The 21309-nt window shown below is 43.1% G+C and overlaps 1 protein-coding gene across 1 annotated transcript; it reads left to right on the forward strand.

Moving 5' to 3' along the window:
* The first annotated feature begins 880 nt into the window (after positions 1 to 880).
* Positions 881 to 16149, forward strand: CHMP4C (charged multivesicular body protein 4C). Its single transcript, XM_052703337.1, has 5 exons — positions 881 to 1227; positions 8030 to 8207; positions 9143 to 9257; positions 11535 to 11643; positions 14067 to 16149. Exons 1-5 carry the CDS (start codon positions 1032 to 1034, stop codon positions 14129 to 14131), a joined length of 663 nt encoding a protein of 220 aa, XP_052559297.1. The 5' UTR covers positions 881 to 1031; the 3' UTR covers positions 14132 to 16149.
* Positions 16150 to 21309: the final 5160 nt, after the last annotated feature.

Below are 21309 nucleotides of genomic sequence, written 5' to 3' on the forward strand. Positions count from 1 at the left end.
CTGGAATGCCAGCCCAGAGATGTTGTGGAGTCTCCCCTGGAGATATTCAAGACTAGTCTGAACACTTTCTTTTGTGACCTACTGTAGGGAACATGCTTTGGGAGGGGAGTTGGTTGGACTAGATGATCTCCAGAGGTCTCTTCCAATCCCTACAATTCTGCGATTCTGTGATGGTGTGTCTGGAGCACAAGTCCTATGGGGAGCAGCTGAGGGAACAGGATTGTTTGGTCTGAAGAAGAGGAGGCTCGGGTGAGATCATATTGCCCTCTACAACTGCATTAAAGGAGGTTGTGGGGAGGTGGGGGTTGGCCTCTTCTCCCAGGTAACAGTGATAGGACAAGGGGGAATGGCCTCAAGTCGTGTGAGGGGTGATTCAGGTTGGATATTTGGAAACACTTCTTCTCAGAAGGAGTGGAGAGGCACTGGCACAGGCTGCCCAGGGAGGAGGTAGAGTCAGCATCCCTGGCAGTGTTAGGAAATGTGGAGATGTGACACAGAGGGGACTTAGTATAGTGGTATGGTGGGGATGGGTTGACAGTTGGACTAGATGATCTTTGAGGTCTTTTCCAGCCTTTATGATCCTGAAACTGGAGGAAAACGCAAGCTGTAGAGCTATCCCTAAACTTTCAATGTCCGGTCATCTCAAAACAGGACTGCGCTTCCTGCATTACTACCAAAGCACGTCGTGAGCACTCAGCCGAAGGTGGGGCAGGGCAGGGAAACGCGCCAGGAGCGTTCCTTCGGTAGGAGCCTCCCCGCCGCCGCTCCCGCCGCCGCCCCACGTCCGCCGGGCAGCTGCCCGCCTCCCCGCCGCCCTCTGTCCCGCCCGGCGCCGCCCGCCCGCCGCCCGTCAACGCCGGTGCTGCCCTCGGAGCTCGCCGCCCTCTCGCCGCTCGGGGGGTACGCGCGATCCGGGGGCGGGAGGTGAGGCCGGCCCGGCCCGCCCCGCCGCCAGGTGCCGTACCGCGGCCCGGGAAGTGCCATCGCGCCTCTGAGGCGGCCCGGCCCGGGCAGAGCCTTCCGACGCCGCGATGAGCAAGATCTCCAGGTTCTTCAAGGGGGGCGGCTCCGCGGCCTCCAAGGGCCGTGGGGGGCCCTCGCCGCAGGAGGCCCTGGCCCGGCTGCGGGAGACGGAGGAGATGCTCAGCAAGAAGCAGGAGTACTTGGAGACCAGGATTGAACGGGAGCTGGCGCTGGCTCGGCAGCACGGCACCAAGAACAGGCGAGGTGAGCCCCGTGTCTGCTCGGGAGAACCTTTAAGTGGCGACCTGAGTGGGTTGTGTGTCTTTAAATGGCCAGGTTCCTGCAGTTGGCCGCTGTGGTGGCTTTGGTATCCATTTGTGTTTGGTGCATTGTGGAGTCATTGTGGCTGACCGATAAGAGGATGCTTCATTCTTAACTAGTTTTGTGCCTGTAGTCCTGTGGGCGGTAATAAATAAGGTCAGGATTCTGCTTACATCAGTGCTGTCGTCTCTGGGAAGCAAATGGTTGGGACCACAGGGACACGCAGACCTTTGAGAAATGAGATAATTACCTTTTGAAGTTGCCTGGATTCCTGATTGTCTACTCCAAGACTTATTTTTTCTTAAATGCTTCCAAACAGAGGCAGAATGTTCTGAATCAATGATTCACAATGTAACAAAAGAGTAGTTCTTTCACCTGCTCCTTCTGTTGCTGGATAATTTAAAAAGTTAATGGCATATAATTTAGAGCTTGTGAGGAGTGTTTTGATTATCCCCTTAATGTATTTGTAATACTTTAGCACTTAATAGTTGTTAGCAAGAAGTATTTAGTTAGGCTTAGAAAACACTGGTAGGAATTGGTCAGATTTTAAGGGACCAACGCCAGCCCAGCAGCTGAGTCTGTCTGCCTGTGGCATGTGAGCTCTCAAGGATGTCACGTTGAGGGTTGTCATGTTCCAGATATCTTAAGAGAGTTCTTACAGGCTTCCCTGCCTTCAACTGGAGCTGGCTATTCAGGGAGGGAATCTGGCTGCAAAGTCACACTGTGGGACACACTGTGGGACACAGTGAACAGATAGCTATCAGGGATAGGTCACTGTGCAAGACCAGTGGGGCTGACACAAGGAAACAGGCTCATTCCTATGCCTGTAGCAATTCCTACCAAGACCTAGACATGTTGCTATAGAACTTCGTGCCATGCCTACACTTTAAGCTGCCATTACTGCAGTTTCCTGCCTCAGTCCTGCCTCACACTTCTCCCATCCTTTTTTTGTTAGAGCTTCCTGAAGGGTGTGTTCCAGACAGCAGCTATAAAATGTCTTAGTTTTTCAGCTAGATTGTTTTTGCCCTGGCTAGGTTAAGTTTCTCTGGCTCCACAGCTGCAGAAGAGCTTGGGCACCTGCAAAGGAGGGAATGGTGCAGAGGCAATTACTCACTACTGGGAGAAGGCAGATCTGCTTCCTGCAACCTGACTGGTTTATGTGGGTTCCGGCTGTTAGTCAACCCCATTGCCTTATGCTTAACACATGTGGCATTAGGCTTGTGAAGCTTCTCTCCCAGGTGTTTGTTTCCTCTGCTGCGCTCAGTGTGCAATCCTTCTGGTTTTATCTATGCAGGTGTATGTGAAGTCTTATTGCAAACTGGATATTGAACTAGTTGTGGGCAGAAGTAACTCCCTTTGATCTTTCTTGTCGTTTCCTCAGTAACCCACAGTTAAGGTCAGTAAAGAGAAAGTAGGGCAAGAAGTACAGAGAAGGATTTTTTTAGTGTAAAAAATGGTTCTAAAGCCAAAAGGAGGTGGTGAAACTGCAGTCATGAGAAATAAGAGAAACTCACCTTGCTGTGCCACAACAATTGAATTTGACAGCCCGAGTAAGCTTAATTCCCCAAGAATATCCCTCATTTGATGTGACATTTGTGCTAGTTTTTATCACAGTTCATTAGTGTACAACAACACTAACTGCTCCCTGTGCTATGTTACAGAGGAAATCTGTGCTAGACTGTGCCTGTAGTAGTGCTGTGTAAACACAGAGTGTGAACGAGAGAATGAAAGTTGGAATCTACAATGCCTTGTTAAAGCAAATATTTCAAAAGGAACTGGTGGGTAGCTTGATGTGTTCTTTTCATAATTGCGCCTGTGGAGGAGCCTGTGGAGCTTAAAACAGGAGTGTCTGGGATGAAGCAGGATTTATCCAGGTACGGACAGTGCTCCAAGTTAGTATGATCTCATTTGATTTTTATGCTTATGAGTGTGAGTCAGTTTTACTGACACAAGTGAGATCATATTCAGGAGCCAGCAATTTTTCACAAGTTCAGATGAGACTGAGTGTTGGATGGGTTCATGTGACATCGGAAGATTTAATTTGCCTTAAAGCTGTAACATGTTAGCTATGTAAACAGATCCAAAGTGTCAGCTAAATATATTTGACATCTCCTTTATGAAGTCTACATCTCTGCAGTTCCTGTATTGAATTTGAAATTAGCTGTGCTTTGGGGATGATACATTTGCCATGTTACCTAATGGTGACATTTTACTGCAGCTAGACTATCACAGGGTTCTCTGAACAGCAGTGTGTGCTAGAATTTCCCTTGGAGAGATTATGTCATGATGAGCAGTATTTATTCGTACGATTCACATTGCCTTCAAATGTCTCACCATATCAGATCATAACTCAGGATTTTTTTTTATTTCTCTTGCTTTATTTTCTAGAGTATCTCTTGATGTTTCAATCATTGCACAGCTCCAAAATCCAGCAGCACACTGACTCTTCATCTTCAATATTCTGAAGGTCACGCAGCAAAATTTAAAGGACAGAAAATGATTCAAAGTGTCAGAATTGATGAGGTTCAAGTTGAGAAATTGGGGTAGTGCTGGAGAGGTGCAAGATGTGTTTTCTCTGTGCTTCTTTGGCTCATCATGTCCGGATTAGCCATGACAACACCCAGTTTCTTTATGATCGTGGGTTAGGATCCAATACAGCTCACCACAGAGAAGCTTTTTCACCTGAAACTTCCCACCTTCATACTGGGTATTCTTTTAGCATGTGGAGGGCTGCTGCCTCCACTGTTAACTGAGTGATGGAATGATGACCAGGACTCTTTGTTTATTTGTTTAAAGCAAGTTTATCAGCAATGCTGAATGTATGAATAAGCACAGAGTACAAAAAAATGTTCCTCTAGGGTAGTCCTGGGAAGTATTTGTGTTCTGTTCTTCAAAAGCTGCTTTATTGTTACTGCTTGTTTGCTCTAACAATAATCCTTATGCCTCTGACCTTCACCTCTCCTGTCTCATAGCTTCACAGACATGCAAGTCTTTTATTTCTGTTTCGCTTCCTGAGAAGTCCATTTAGAAGGAAAAGGGTTTTCTGAAGTGTGTCAGTGCCTGTGAAAATAACTTTGTTTCAGCCTGAAGTCTACCACAGATCCTAAAATACAGATAAATGAAAAGAAATGAGTTAAAGTACATAGAAAGAAGCCATACCTCTTTTATTTCCTTTTTTTTTTTTTTTTTTTCCTTCATTTTTTCTTTTTCTCTATATCCAGAATAGGAATAAAGCTTAACCTAGAGAGCCATATAATACTACTGAGAACAAACCCTGTGAAGAAGGTCAGAATAACAGGTAGGCTTATATGAGTGGATGCTGCTAAGTACCTTGTGTGGTACATTTGGGCAATGTTGGTGTAGCCATGTAGCATTCCTTTCCAATGAGCTACCTGTAGCCAGAATGCTGTCGAAACTGAAGAGCAGTGTGGCAGTTGCATGCTGGTAGGGGCTGGGCCATCATCCCTGCAGTGTGTGACAGGGTGTGTGACAGGTAGGGACTGAAGGTTTGTGGCAGGGAGAGAAGAGGAAACTTTTAAGTGTGTCTTTGTTTTGTGACTTAGAGCCATTGTTCTCTGCTCTTTTTGGTCACGTTCAAAGTATCTTGCTGTCAGCTGGAGTGGTTATAATGAGTCAAGTGCCTTATTGTTACCGAATTATTGCCTCAGTTGTAACTGTTTGTGGCTTTCCTCATAGGATTTAAAAGATGAAGAGTGCTGATAATAATCTTAAAGTGGTGTGATTTTTACAGCCTCAGCAGCATTTCATCTCCGAGTTCCTAGTTTGAGCTCACATTCTGTAATCCATCAGTCCCTTATGGGATATGGAGTTTTTGTGAACCTTAGCCAAGAATGAGATCCAGTGTTTTCACAGTGGTGTTACGTCTTCTGAAGACATAACCAGTTTTGCCCGGGGAATTTTAAAGCTTATTACACGATGTTCTTAATTTTACTTCAGAATATGAGATTACCAATTCCTGTACTGATTGGTGGAGGGCTTGTAGATGAAATGAGAAATCACAGTGATAATTTTGAATTCTGATCTATCATGAGACTGTGATGAAAGTGCCACGACTGTGCCACTGTTTGTGTTCTTTACTTTAGAAACCTGGATATTCAGTGTGGCCAGAATTACTATTACTGTTGCCAGAAATGGCCAATTTTGGTCATTTCTTCTTCCTTGCTAAAGCATCAGCTTAGCACAATGCTGGAAAAGCGTCTGTGTGTAAATAACAGTGGTTCTTCAACATGCACACCTACACTGATGTAATAGTCTGTTGCTGTTCCACTCACTGAATTGGAAAATAGAATAAAAAGTCAAATTAAAAACAGTGGTTCCTAATCCTACTAAGCTGTGTCCTACTTGTTGGACTTGAAGTAGAGCACAACACAGCTGGTAAACTACAAGGAATTGCTAAGCACTCCATTATGAAATGCAGGAGTTGAATCTGCTTCACTGGAGCAAAACAGAGCATCTGAGACTGCTTTCTCTTTGTCCTGGTGAAGACCTCCACTTCTTCCTTGTTAAACAGGTGTTACGCTTCTTCTTCAGACTCTGCCCCTACTTAGACTCATCCTACCTGGCTGTCTTTCCTTTTCTGAAATCTTGGAAATGGGCAACGCTCTCTTTCAATGTCATTCTTAGAGCTTCAGTAAAGTAAGTTGATGTTCTCTTCAATTTTTCTTTTTCTTTTTTTCTTTTTAATTAATAGAAATTACATTTCAGTTTATTATGCGTAACATTTCTGTGAAGCATTTAAATATGTGCTTGCAAGAATTGGTACACAGATTTCAAAATGCTTGTGTGCGCAGTGGAAAATCACTTAAAAGTAAATTTAATTATAATCTGTAAAACAGAAAAAACAGATTTCAGGTAACAACGAAATTCTCATTTTATCTGTAGGGCTATAATTACAGAACCTTGCAATTAAGGGCATATGTTACACCTGGGTTGATTAAGAAAAAAGTGTGAATTGATTTGCTAATATGACCTTTGCTCTGTAAGTCACTGAAAAGCCACTCTGAGGTCTCCCTGAAGCCTTTTCTTCTCCAGACTGAAAGCTCCCAACTCTCTCAGTCTGTCTTCATAGGAGAGCTGCTCCAGCCCGATTATCCTTGTGACTTCCTCTGGACTCTCTCCAGAAGCTCCATCTCCTTTTTAGAATGGGTGCCTCTGACCTGAATGCAGTACTGCAGGTGGGGCCTCACAAGGATAGAGTAGAAGGGGACGATGCTTCTGTTCCCCTGCTGGCCACCCCTCTTCTGATGTAGCCCAGAAAGCAGTTGTCTTTCTGAGCTGCAAGCACACTCTGCTGGCTCTTGTTCAGTTTTTCATCCACCAATACCCCCACATCCTCCTTTGCAGGGCTGCTTTCCGTCCACTTGTTGCCCAACCTATATTCATGCTTGGGACTGCAAAGCTTCAGACTGTGTCCCAAAAGCTGGGTAAATGCTGAATTTAAATACTGAGTTAATCTATTTTGATTGTGGTTTGCTGTCCTCATGCACTTTTCTGTAGATTCCAAAGACAATGTATTTCACAGTCTGTGTGAATGCTTGTCCTTGTGCAGCTAATGATGGCAATTTTGACCATGTTGATTCCAGCACTTGTCAGTAAAGCAGTAAATACATATTTTAGGGTATGCTTGCTTTATTTGGAGAACTGGATTCCCCAGTGTCTAGATTGTTTTTCACACAAGCGATCACTTAAACAGAACACCAACAGTAATTGCTTTTTTCCACTGACTGGGAACTGCAGTTGCTTGCTGGCTCTGAACATGATTAAAAAATTAAATATAACAGGAAAAAAGACACAGCTATTAACTGGCTTTGAAAAAGCAATCGTTTCTCTGTCTCTCTCTTTTTTTTTTAAGTCACAATCCAGTCTCTTTTGTATGCTTTATCTTGCCTGGCTCATGTAGAGTTTGGAAAGAATAGTGGTCAGGAAATGGTTGTGGCAAGACTGTGTGTTCCACACCCAGAAACTGAGTGAAAGCCCTTTTCTCCTTCTGTTTGTCACGTGCCTTTATGCTGGTAATGATTTACTCTGGGCAAAGTACGCTGCTTACAGAACAGTAATCTCCCTGATTTAAAGGGATAATTAGGTGCTGGATTTAAGTGTGGTCTTGTCCACGGAAGCCTTATATCTTCTATATATTTTCAAGTTCTGAGTGCTAAATGTATGTTTCTTGCTGAGTACAAGGAACAGAAGATACAACTGAAAGCCAAGAAGTGTGAATCCTCCCTCTGAGCTAAGATTAGGTCATTTGGACTTGCCATTACACTTGACTCTTTCTGCTGCTGAGACAAACCTTTGATGCAGAGGTGGCCGTGATGCCAGATCTTCTTGCTCTGTCTTCCTTGTATTTTCCTTAGGTTTTGCAATCTCTTCTTTCTCATTTCCTACTTTCTGATTTCTCTTTGATGTTTTTCTTTTTCATCCCTATCTTCCCCATTTTCTCCACATGCACATGATGGAATTCAAGATCTTCTGGATCTTGAGGAGGAGGATGCTGCTCTTGCCTGTTCTAAAAGGATTTAACCTAAAAGAGGCTTCCCAGCATGTTAGTGCAACAGCATGTTGGTGATAAACAGACTGCTGATCCACTGTGGTCAAAGTTTGCCTCTCTGCTAGTAAGGTAGGAGGGTGAGAACTGTGACTTCCTCTGGTCAGACTCTTACTGAACTGCTTGTCCTTGTGTTTTGCTATGAAAATACACAATGTACTGTGCGTCTCTGCATTCCAGCTGCTTTACAAGCACTGAAGAGAAAAAAGAGGTATGAGAAGCAGCTGAGTCAAATTGATGGGACGCTCTCAACCATTGAATTCCAGAGAGAGGCGCTGGAGAATTCGCACACGAACACAGAAGTGCTCAAGAATATGGGTTATGCTGCACAAGCTATGAAAAAAGTGCATGAAAATATGTAAGTCACTTCTACTAGCTTTCAAAAGGAGCTTGGTAACAACTTTTAAACTATATCATTGCTATGGTCTGTTGTATCCAGTCATTCAGTTTTTGACTTCATTTTGGTTCAAGCATTTAATGCCAGGAATGCTGTTGGTGCTGTTGTGTAAAATTTGGCAGAAAAATATCTTTTCTTAGCAGCAAGTTTAAGTGGAAGTCCAGCTAACTAAAGAGACCCAGGTGGTACTTTTTTTTTTTTTGTAAATATGCCTTGGCAGCAGAGACCTGTTGCTGCCCTCAAGTTTTCCACAATAAAACTGGATTTCTTCAACTAAGTGGATGCTCTTCCTCAAAGTCTCTAAGCTGGACTGTGTGGTTCAAAGTACTTGTTAGGCTTGAATAAAAGGTAGAGTATTTTTTTCTTTTTGTGTGTGTAATACTTTTATATGGCCTATGTTGTTTCATGAGGTGTTTTCCTGCCTGAATAAAGAGTTATATCAGAAAGGTTGTTCTGGCAAAAGTAAACAGGAACCAAAACAATAATGAAGTTAACAATAAAGGGAAACTTCCAAGTGCGGTCCTTGTAAGTTTCCCCCAGTTCTGGTGAATGTTTAACATCAAAAAAGATCCATCTATAAAGATGCTGACCTCAGGAAGGAGATGTGCTCTGCCCAGTGATTGTAGCTGTTGGCTGATGGATGTATGAGAAGCAGAGAGAGGGGAAGCACAGGCTGCTGCAGAATGACTTGTGTTGTTATGCCACAGTGGAAGGAACTGGACTGAGTAAAACACACTAAAACTTGCCAGGAAACAGTAAGGTTTAAGTAAGGGAAATTACTCCATGTGAGTTCTTCTGCTTAAATAGAAGTAAACTGGGGTCTCTTCAGGTGTTTCCGAGTCCCTTCTGCACAATTTGAATAACGTGTCTCTGAAAACTGCTATGTTATGTTGCAGGGACTTGAACAAAATTGATGACTTGATGCAAGATATCACTGAGCAGCAAGATGTTGCTCAGGAAATTTCAGAAGCTATCTCAAACAGAGCTGCGTTTGGTGATGAGTTTGATGAGGTCAGTATTCTACTAAGAACTGAGTTTTGGCTGTAAGATCACTCCGTAGTTGTTTTGTGGTACAGTGGTTTGTTCCAGTGTTTTATTTCTCAAAAGGTGAGGACATGAAGTTCCGTGGCTCTTAACTTATCCTATCTATGACATCTTATGTTTACTTAGATCTTTGTAGAAATAAGAAACATGGAAATAATAAAAATATGGACTAAGAAAAAGAAAGTTTCAAACCCAGAGCCATAGTTGTTATTTTCAATTGTAGCGTTCTCAGTTGCACCATAGAAGGAGAAGGTCACTAAAGCATACTTAAACATGTAATTTGTACTGCTCTAAATGGATTCTGGAAGGTATAATTTGTTGTGCTCCAAACAGGCATCCATTTAACAAAATGCGTTTTGCTGTCACTGCACCATGAACAGCCTACTGCTCCAATTTTTGCATACCTGGGTCACATTTTCAGATACTGTATTGTTTTGGTGCTCGTAGATGCTGGTCCTGCCATTATTTTCTGGATTTTCTATTGTAGGAAAGAATGTAGAAGTAATTCCTGTTGCAGGCAGTGAGGGTTCTCCTGTAGAGCTCTCTTCCCAGGCACCTTCCAGGAAACTCTAACTTCTGAAACTTTGTTGCAGTAGCTTTCATCCAACGGTTGGATTTGACTGCTGTGTGCGAGGAGGTCCTTACTGCTGAGAGGTTGAGTGTGCTTTGTGCAATCTGTGGGATGTACAGCTGGAGGCCAGACTGAGTTAAAATACAAAATCAAACTAATTGTGCTACTTTGTGTTAAGATGGCCAAGCACTCGGAATCATTTGAATAATCTCTTAAAGAATCAAGCAACTCCCACCCTTCCAGTTAATTAATTCCTACATACCCAAATGGACAGCAGAGAAAAATACATGTGCTAAATCGTATTTGCTTAATTAATTTCTGTTTGCTTTTTCATTCAGAAGTTATTTTTTTTTCCATGAGTTTTTGAAAATGGTAGTGATTCTCTGTATTTTTTTTTTTTTCTCTCTCCATTATCTTCTTTCCTGTTTTTCCACTTTGAATCTAAATCATTAATATTGGTGTAAAGAATGGGATTTGGCTGACGTAAACTGGGCTCCAGTCAACTGGAAAACATACTGCCATCCCATGCAGCTGTACAGGATCACTCAGTTTTCATCACTGCTTAACTTTCAGGGGTTTAGACTCATTAGATGTAGTGCAGATTGACCCAAAATTCCCTGAGGTGCTGGTCTGAGTTAATGAGTGTTTCCTGTTTTGGGAAAATAAGCCACTGTCAGTCACGTGAGGCATCATTGTAGCAGCACTGCTTTTGCATAGAAGCCTAATATTTACAGTACTTGTTCAGTCATTGGGAAATCTGGTTTGCATGCTACTTCAGCTTAAGAGTGCTAGAATCAGTGGCTTAATCACTAGGTTTTTGGAGGATTTATGCTGGAGGAGGAGATTTCATTTTTTCTTTTCATTTGAAGGACATTTTGACCACGCACTTGGATTTCCTCTTCACATGCATACCACTGAAACATGTAATTTGTGCTGCTCAAAATAGACACGTAAACATAAGGGTTATTTCTCCCTGGCATGACACTGTATGTATGAGGAAGAATGCAAAACAAGGTCCTACCATAGCTGAGTAGAATCCAAGGAATAAGCTTTTTAAAAAGCATGAAGCCTTTTTATTTTTAATGTTATGCTTGTAGATGAGACTATCTGCCCAAATTAACTTCTGCAGCCCAAAGGTGTTGTGTGCCTCAAGAGTGAGTAACAAGACCCAGGAGAACAACTCTCATCCCAGTGCTGCTTTGAAATCACACATAATCCTGGGCCTAGCATAAAAGGATGGAAGCACAACAATTAATGACAGTCTGCCTTATAACCAATGGAAACTGTTTGGTCTTTAAAATGTGAAAAGATGCGCATTAAAATTAGAATCTGTTAGAACTGCGCAGTCTGTAGATTTGGAACAAATCTGATGAAGGCATTTGGACTTTTTTCTCTCCGTTTGCCTTTTTGTCACGAATAGTACACTGGCCTTTTTGTTTCTAGTTTTATACTTTGACCTGTTTCTAACTTCCATCATCTTTATTTGAACTTTCAGTGAAGGTTATTGTTTTCACAGTTATGAAAATGATACTTGCAGTACACTACTTAATAATCTTTCTTTATCAAGCATAAACTGTTATTTCAGTCATACTTTGCTTTATGGCGGTTACAAGTGCCCATGTCTGAGATCACTGTCAGGACAATGAATTTGTTAATGTTCTCCTTGAATTTAGGATGAGTTGATGGCAGAATTAGAAGAACTGGAGCAAGAAGAAATGAACAAGAGAATGCGAGATGTCAGGCTGCCAAGTGTTCCATCCACATCGCTACCTTCTCGCCCTGGTAAACTGCTTGCTTGCCATTTTAGGTTTCTCATAATTAAGCCATGCTGTGTGTCAAAGAGTGAGAGAAAATCACAGATATGTATTTAACTCTGCTTTGTTTTCTAAAGCATTGTAAATTCCTTACCTATTCTTGCATAGTTTATTAGAAAAAGGAATTCTAGTTTGATTTGTGAGAGCATTTAGGACCAAAATCTCTATAGATCTGAAGAGGCAAATTCAGGGAACTTGACCTTTCACATATCCTGGTGCATCTCCTGCTGAAATATAGTGAAATCACCAGAGAATGGGAAGATTTATTTTTTTCCCATGGCAGTGAAATAATCTTTTTTAATTGGAGTCTGACCTAGATACAAAACGTTTGCATCACAAAAATTCAGTTTTTCAGGTTAGTGGTTTGGTATTTGCCACTGATACTGTAATTAGAAATGCAAGAGGTAGCAAGGCGTGCAAATTGAAAGAAACATTGTCATGCCTTTGGTTTCTCTCTCTGGAACATTAAGCAGTACTCTTGTTTTTCTGTAGTTACGCTGTGTTTGTTTTGAATTAAGCTTGGGACAGACAACTGTTAACTGTATCTTTCACTGTGTCCCTGTTCTCTAGGAGCTGTAAGACTTGCTGTGTATTGGTGCTAGTAAAGAGAGAATAGATAATCAGAGGCAAGAATAACACTCATGACACAGCTGTGTGGTGCATTCTCTGCAGAATGGGGTACCTAGGTCAGCTCATTCTGAAGACTCGTGTGTTTTGGCAAGTGACACTTTAAATCCCTGAGAAGCAATTGAAAATGTTCCAGCTGGAACCGTGGTCTCATCTCCTTGTGTTAAATGGAGGAAAAGCCAGGAAGAAAATGGATTTAGGCAAACTCAGTGCAGACTGTAGTCTCGGCATTTCTGGCTTGTTCGTATCTCCTTTTCCAGATCCAACTGTGCCAGCTGAGTGTTTTATTTGAACCCACACCGTCTCCATGTGATTCTCATTATCCCAGATTTGCTACTTCATCTTTCTAAATGGCTGCTTTGGGAAAAATTAGTCGCTTTTGCAAAACTGGCTAATCTATTTTGTAACTGTATGCTTACTTTTACAAAGAAATAAGAACAAAGCAATTAATGGTTCTATGCTGCTTCTAGTTGGACGTGCATGATGTTAGAGGTAGAGGAAGTGGGGTAGAGCACGACACTATGACCTTCCCCTGCTGAACAGTAAGCCAGTGGCACCTGCAGAGTAGGGGTTTGACCTGTTGGTCTTCTGTGTCCTTCTCCCAGCTTGAATCTTTAGAAGTGGTACTCAGGATCTCTTCTGTGATGGTAGCTCCCAGCAGTAAGGCAGGAACTGACTGGCTGCACTAAAACAAACACGCAGGGCTGGTGCACACCCAGTAATGCAAATCCTGACGCACACACAGCATGGAGCTGGGGAGAGCCTAGGCTGAACCTGGGCAGTAGAGCATGCAGTTTGCAGGTCACTGAATGAAGGCTGTTTGTTCAGTTTGAAGGTCACTGAATGGGGTTATGATTCGGGCGGTGTGAAAACAGAATGGGAGGTTTGGGCTTTAAAAAAACAGTAAGAAAGTGAGTGTAGGACCTGAGCTGAGTATTACTAACTGCTGCGAGCAGAGCAGCTAACCAAGTAGCCACTCGAGCAAAGCATGTTTAGGACATTTTTTCCTTTCAATAGATGATAACTCCCATTAAAATGTAGTGATACCATTTGGAAACTGGACATAGAATCACTGGGTTAGAAAGGACCTATAAGATGATCTAGTCCAGCCATCCTCCCATCACCATTTCTACCACAACCTACTAAACCATGTCATGTAGCACCTCATCCAGACATCTCTTGAACACTGCCAGGACACATGCATGATGTGTGCATGCAGAACCCTTCAGCAGTATTTGGAAAGGTAGCCACCTTTCCAAGGTAGTCACAGGCCAGCCAGGGACAGGTCATTTGCTTCTGCTTAAGTGGAGGGGAGAAAACAGTGTTGCAGTGCTTGCTCACTCATGTAGGAGCTTTTTGGGGTCAAATGTGTTTTCTGTAGGAAACTTTCAGCAGGAGGTAAATGAGACCTGTATTGTTAACAGTGGGGTTGTATGTGAGCTAATGGTGTGACGCATCAGTTGTACCTGTGTCTTAGTTTCAGCAGGGGTGGAATTGTTTTCTTTGGTGTCTGGTATGATGCAGTGGTTTGGAGAAAAACAGCGTTGATAACACACCGATGTCTGTAGCTGCTGCTAAGCAGTGCTGTACAGAGCCAAGGCTATCAGCTTCATCACCATTACCTATGTTCACCTTTCTTCTGAGTAACGTGACCCAAGATCTTAAAACTAAAAAGCAGTATGCAAGGCCTGATGTTCACAAATTAAATTGTTTCTGATCGTTATTGTTAGTTAATGATTATTGTTAACCTTTCTCTCTGTGCAGTTTCAACCAGGAAGAGAGTGGAGGATGAAGATGACATGAAGCACCTAGCAGCCTGGGCTTCCTAAGAGCACGGTCTTTTCCCAACATGGAATGTTAGAGTACAGATGTAAAGAGCTACAATACTGTTATAAACTTACCAATTTAGCATGGTTGTATTTCATACACTTTTAAAAAATAGTGAATCTTACTAAGAATTTCCATGTGTGATTTCCATATTACAAAATGAATTTTAAACCAAGCAGACGGAAAACAATAATTGCCAAAGCCTCCAAACTCAACATTTATTCCAGCCTGGGCCAGAGATGTTTTGTTTTTAGTATCAGTTTTTATTAGGTTATATCCTGCTGTTCTGCGAGACCTTGATGCCTCACCTGTGCACACACACAGCCGGATGCATTACTGCAATTAAAAAGATAAATAATGGAAGCCCCATCCTAGGGGTGGTGTGATTCAGGCTGTTAGCCAAACAGCTTTATACACAGGACCAGTGAGTTCGTTTGAGCCCGAGAGCTAGTAGCTAATCATTTGGGCATGGGACCATGGCACCTTGTGGTGTTCTAGATATTAAGAGAAGACTCTTCTGTAGATCTTGTAATAGTCTATTCACTATTTTGTTTGTTTGTTTTAACTGTGGCAAGTGACAGCAAGACTATACTGTGCACAGCTGTATGGTCAACTTGAGTCGTGTTTTAAACTGTTTCCAGCTCAGCTAAAAGGCAGCTCCCCTATGACTGGAGAAAATAACAGTGTCCAAGATTATGGAGCTCCCTGCTAAAAAGTGATTCTTTAAAAAAGCCAGAAGAGACTTAGCCTTCCTGACATCCTTCCTTCCACCGTGGCTTTCTGGGACGAGTCTTTACTTTGGTTGAAAATACCCATCCTCACAAGTTGAAATTCTACAATTTCTAAATAATTTTTATTCTGTTCCTGAATGGCAGCAGTATCAGTGTGTGATATTCAAAATGCCTTTTTAACCCTTTCTGCTGATCTGAACTACTTGTAAAGTTGACAGGTTGTTTTTAGTGTAAAGAACAGATGCCACTGCGTGCTAGCCCACTACATATATGGAGACATCACTGTTAAAATACAATACAATTAAATATGCTGGCTTGTACAAAGAAAAGTATTTATTCAGACTGAATGGTAGGAGCTTGCTATAATTCACAAGGAAGTAGTAAAACACTGTGGAGTTTCTAGGGAAGTAGAAGCAAAGTCACATTGATGTTTGTTTCTTCTTTTCGAATCGATGCAATTTGGTGATGATTGAACCCCTTGGAGAGTAGTGGGAGGCTTGCTTTCTGTAGATCCATAGCAACAGGAGGCTGACCAGTTACCCTGTGGGCTTTTGCCTGTGATTTGCTTTAATAGCCTACAGTAGGCTCCACACTGTGGTATGTTCGGTTAGGCACAAGCTAATGTGTGTTTCTGGACGTGGCGTTCTGGTGTGCTCAGAACCTTCCAAATTGTGCTCTTTGAATGAAACCCAAGATTACTAACATTTGTAAAATTTCTGTTTTTCGGTACTTCATTATCTGTAGTGGAATTGCTTTTGGTTTGCATCCATCCGAAAGCAGAACTCATAGGATCACAGAATGGCCTGGGTTGAAAAGGACCACAATGATCATTTAGTTTCAACCCCCTGCTGTGTGCAGGGTCACCAAGCACCAGAGCAGCAAGTCTCTGCCTTAGGTACAGAAAGTGCTGGTGGATGCTGATTCACAGCCCCGCAAGGCTTGGGGACGCATCTGGGATGTCTGAATGCAGGCCGTGCCAGCACAGCCCTGTGCTGCGCTTGGGACAGCTGGCTCTGTGCTCTGTGAGATGCTGTTTAGCACATCAGCAGGCAAGAGTGAGTACTGTCACCGTGTTACTGTAAATACACTCTCTGTTACCTTGAACGTGTTTTATCAGAGGACTGTGGAAGCAGGTGGTGTACTGTAGCTGACCCTGGTTAATTATTTTAAGGTTGTTTTCTTAACAGGCGTGGACATTTTAAACCCGGATAGCTTGACAAAAATATTGATTAAGAAAAAGAAGAGTTAATATATACATGTCTTGTAAATAAATATTTTGGTGCCACGATTGTGCTGGGTATTGTTTTCCTGGTGGGGAAAAGCTTACCTGTGCTCCTTGCGCTGTCATCGGGACACAGTACTCTATTTAGCGATTGTGAGCATTTCTGAGAACATTTTTTGACATATTGGTCCTTCAGCACCAGCTTCGAATTCAATAAATCCTCGAAGGTATAAAAAGAAAATGGAGGGAAAGAGCGGTGAAGACGAATGAAGCAACGCGGCTGTGTTTTGTGTAGAACCTGAGCAGAATGCGCCTGCAGTGAGCGTTACGGCCTGCAGGCGGAGCTCTGCGCACAGCGCCCGGCAGCGGCGGGCTGCAGGCCGGGCTCAGTGCCGTCATTCCTTCCGCTCGTAGCGGCGGGCTGCCGGGAAGCCCTGCTCGGAAAGCGGGGCTCTCTGCCGTGCTGTGCTCCGGAGCAGCTCGGGTACCCTAACTCAGGTGTGCGGGAATACCTCGTAGAGTTCACCAGCTGCCCTTCCTCACTGGCATTGCTGCAACAGCTGCAATGAGAAACAGTGCTGCAAGAGATGCTGCCTTTGGCTCAGCCATTTCCCCTATAACAAACACACAGGGAAATAAAAAACTAAAACAAAACACAGAAAAGAGCACGTACAGATGCACTGGTTAAGTGGATTGTTACTAATGGCCTCCCCTATGGCTGAGATAGAAATTTTCTAAAGGAACAGCTGAATGTGCAGGGCAGAGATCACCTCACGTGTTAGGGGTTAAAACTTCAGCTCTCAGTGCCTTGGAAGCTCTGCCAGAAAAAAAATGTGCTTAACTAAATGAGCTTCCTAGGGAAGAGTATCCTCCACTGCAGGCCAAGGCATTGTAGAAAAGGTTTCTAATAGCATTAACCTGACTGCGGATCTTATGCTGCGCCAGATACACAAAGGGCTTTCTATCACAGAGAGAACAGAAGAAAAAAATAGTGGGAGAAAATGATAACTAATGAAGACATGTATTTATGTAGACGGATAAGCTGTCTGCTGTCTGGGGCACATATTTGTCTGAGTAAACTGAAATCTGAGCCAACATCTGCTTCACCAGCGCAGAACAGAGTCCTTTTGTTGAGAGATCTCGCACTCTGACTTTTGGGATGTCACAAGATGCCTCTATCTCTTGTCATCTGGGCAGTGAAGGCTGTGAAGGCCTCCTCATGAGAAATGCAGAACTGCAACATCCCTGTATTGCACAGGGGGTGCCAGTAGGGCTCAGCAGCATGCCAAGCACAAGGTAGAAGAAGTCATTTGCGCACGTCATCTTTCTTTAGCACGGTTGAGCTTTAGTTTTTCACTGATTAATACTCCTTCGTAACACATCAGCATTATGGTTTGCACGAGAGGCTGCCTCGCCTGGGCCCCACTTGCACACATAAGCAGCAGCAACACCTGCGGAGGCACACCACCATCTCACTGAATGGACGGGTTGGATTTTATTTAAAAGATTCCACTCAGTGAGAGTTTGCTCCTCTGCTTATCCCTGTGCTCAACTCAAAGAGTTGCATGTTGATGTTACTAGCCTTGCATTATCCTCTAAGCTATAATGTAAACTTTCTACCTTAACAATTTACATTGACACACAAAAGATAAACTCAACACAAGACTTTACCTGACCATACAGAATAACTGCCATAATGGGGCAGATTTATTACCTGGTGCCTCTGCTTATCCCTACAGCACAATGGGTGCCCCATCCCTGGAGGCATTCAAGGCCAGGCTGGATGTGGCTCTGGGCAGCCTGGTCTGGTGGTTGGTTACCCTGCCCATGGCAGGGGAATTGAAACTAGATGATCATTGTGGTCATTTTCAACCCAGGCCATCCTGTGATTCAGAACTGTACATACTGCAGAATGAGAAGAAAAGAGGGAACCCTTTGCACTGTGAACTATGCCCCCTGTTTGCTGGTAACTAAGAACTAGGAAAGTCACAGGAAATCTGAGATGAGACCCAGCAGGACATTTGCCACATATCACAACTGCTTTCTAAACTGCATTTTGTTTTTTTTTTACTTATTTTCAAGCACACAAAGCAGTGATGCAATCTTGAAAGGTCAGTGCACAACCATCTCCCATTAGGCACTTGCAGGATGAGCAATACTTGACGAGCCTGCTTTAATTGCGATGGAGCAACTAGCAGCATGTCATGGCCATCCTCAGCGCTTCCACTCAACAGCTGCAGCAGCTGTGATTTCTTCTAGATGAACAGCACTAATCCGCGGGGGTCAGAGAGCAGAGGCTTTTTGTCTCCACTGCATTAATGGAAATGTCTTTTCAGTTTCAGATGAAGCTAGTGGAAAATATCATAAAATCTAGAACAAGCTAACTTATTAGTGGGGATATTTAGATCCATTTGAAACCCAATGAGGATAACCCAAGACACAGTTTCTGTATGCAGACAGGAGACTCACCGGATCAGAGAAACATCCAATTTTAACCTGCTGACAAGTCTGTGGCATCAGCAGTAACATTAAGACAAGACCAAGTAGCTTCCTGTGCAATTAAGGTGAATCATATAATCACTTTCTTCCTCATTTTCCAAGCAGAGGTAATGCAATACCTCTCTCAGAGAAAAAGTGGGGACAAATTCCTTTTTTGGAGAGTACTTTGATGACTCTTGAAACACAGGAGAAGTCAGCACAACGACTCCACGGAGCTCTTAAAAAGGATAGAAGAGGTAAAGGTTTCCATGAGGACTGTGCTGAACACCATAAAACAGATGAAAATACTGCTGCCAAAGGCTTAACAAAGTGTTGTCCAGAACCTACCAACTTTCCTTAGATGGTACTCGGCCAGTGTTGGGAGCTGACCTCTGCAACCTGTTCTAGGGAGCCTGCTTTGGTAGGATATCTAGATGATAGCTAGAGGTCCCTTCCAGCCCCTACAATTCTGTGATTCTGTGATCCCAGAATCCCATTTATTATGTCAGTGTCTCACCAGATGAGGCACAGCACCCACCCACAGGTGAAACCCACGCTGATCGCCTCTGCGCTGCAAGGGTCAATCTCTTCTCTGACAGTGGAAGGAAACCACAGGGATCATTGAGTTACCTGCTCTCAAAGTTCAAACTAAGGAAAAAGGCTGTGATGGCACAGGTCAGCTAGCCAGGCACACCTTAAGGCACATTCTTTGTTTTACAGGAAAAATACGTATCTAGATGTGAATGCTGGGTCTGCCTAGAAATCTGAATGCACTCTGAACGTGGCAAAGATTCAGCTGAAATGCAGAAAAGAACGCTAGGAGAAAAGATACCCCCCACCTGCTATTCAATGAAGAGAGTGTCTCTTACAGCATTCTTCCTTTCTTTGGTGGTTCATGGCTGAGGACTATTGATTTCTATTGTGACATTCATAAGGCAACAACATAAGCCACCACCAAACCACAAAAATCAAAAATTACACACCACAAAACCCACAACTAAAACGGCAGCAACTTCAGAGCTGAAGTCTTCAGAATTTTTCCCCGTTTATTATTTTGCTGAGCAAAAACGGGAAAACAAAAACCTGTAAAACTTCTGTAGAAATTCCCTTTGTTATCCGTTGTACTACTGGAAATGTGGGTATCTGGCAAAGTAACCGCTATTGCTTCATAGCTATATTCCTTTCAGCAAAGGAATTGGAGGCATGGATAGAAAAATCAAACTGTGTTTTAATGAATACGTACGCTTGGAGCAGGCATATACACCCAACAGTAGCTGTCCACATCCCTTCCCTCTGCAACTATGAAACCCCAAAGCAACAAAGAGAAGCTTAACACAGGAAGACGAGAACAGCAGCGTACTGAAATACAGGCTGTGTAGGTTGCTCCCTCCCACAACTGTCCGGTGCAGCTTTATGAGTTTGTGATGTGCTTCCTTCCTTAAGCTGGTTCAATGGGACCATTATTACCAGTAGCTGATAGGAACAGTGGGAAAGGTATGAAGTGGGAGTTTTACAGGGACTCATTCTTGATTCAACAGTCAGCACGTGAACTAATTTAGAAGCACAGAAATCTAAAGCAGAAGTAGCATGAGAAGCATGTAAGGGCCTCAGAGGAACAAAAATTCCACAGGATTATTACATTTAGGCAGCAATATAAGAAAATGAAATCCCAGTAAGATTCAACTGGGTACAATATAGTAAGTCTACAACAAACAAACTAAAAAGACAAACTGTATGTTACTGACTGAACTTTCAAGACAATTACTTTCAGAAGAATTTAACTATAGCAGATAAAAATAAAGCTTCACCTGAGATTAGAAGCAGCTTGATTTTTAAACTAGACAAAAACATCTGCTTACAGTAAAGGTCTTGGGGCAGCAAAGTAGCTTGTAAGCTTCAAAGAGAAAGCAACAAAATTCACAGTGCTTTGCCCTCTCCTGACTAAACTCTAAGATGTTTATACTGCTTTATTCAGAGTGACAAGCTGTGCAGATCCACTTGCAGTACTTCAGAACTTCCTAGTGCGTATGCGTCAAGAGTCTTTTCAGGACTTCTGAAATATTCATAGTTAGAAGCTAACACTGAATATACACAGCTCAATCAACTTCTCAAACACACAATGAGCCTCTCCCAGGATTCAGGCAGACAGCTGAAAAGATCAGCTCTGTTGTATTTTAATCTTCAAAAGGAGTGCCCTAAGTTGCACTGGTGAGGCCTCACCTGGAGTACTGCATCCAGATGTGGAGTTCTCAGTACAGGAGAGACATGGACCTGTGGGGAGCATCCAGAGAAGGGCCACAAAACTGATCCAAGGGATGGAACACCTCTCCTCTGAGAACAGGCTCAGAAAGCTGGGGCTGTTCAGCCTAGAGAAAAAAAGGCTGTTAGGGGACCTGATAGTGGCCCTTCAGTATCTAAAGGAGAGCTACAGGAAAGAAGGGAACAGACTCTTCAGCAGATAGAACAAGGGGAAATGGCTTCAAGCTCAAAGAGGGTAGATTTTGGATTAGATAAAAGGAAAAAATCTTTTACAGTGAGGGTGCTGAGGCACTGGAACAGGTTGCTCAGAGGTGTGGTTGATGCCTCATCCCTGGAGACTTTCAAGGTGAGGCTGGATAAGGCCCTGGGCAACCTGATCTAGCTGAGGTGTCCCTATTCATTGCAGGGGAGTTGGACTACATGACCTTTAAAGGTCCCTTCCAACTGTACAGATTCTGAGATTCTATGATTCTGTAAATCTTCTGGTGTG

This window comes from Tympanuchus pallidicinctus, unplaced genomic scaffold (assembly GCF_026119805.1).
Source record: "Tympanuchus pallidicinctus isolate F22 unplaced genomic scaffold, pur_lepc_1.0 scaffold5, whole genome shotgun sequence".
NCBI lineage: Eukaryota > Metazoa > Chordata > Aves > Galliformes > Phasianidae > Tympanuchus > Tympanuchus pallidicinctus.

Bases quoted from the DNA above. Each gene is read 5' to 3' on its own strand.
- CHMP4C (XM_052703337.1), top strand. From the start codon at position 1,032: ATGAGCAAGATCTCCAGGTTCTTCAAGGGGGGCGGCTCCGCGGCCTCC. The intron at 1,228-8,029 runs GTGAGCCCCGTG...TCTGCATTCCAG, and splicing joins CGGCACCAAGAACAGGCGAG to CTGCTTTACAAGCACTGAAG. The intron at 8,208-9,142 runs GTAAGTCACTTC...GTTATGTTGCAG, and splicing joins AAAAAAGTGCATGAAAATAT to GGACTTGAACAAAATTGATG.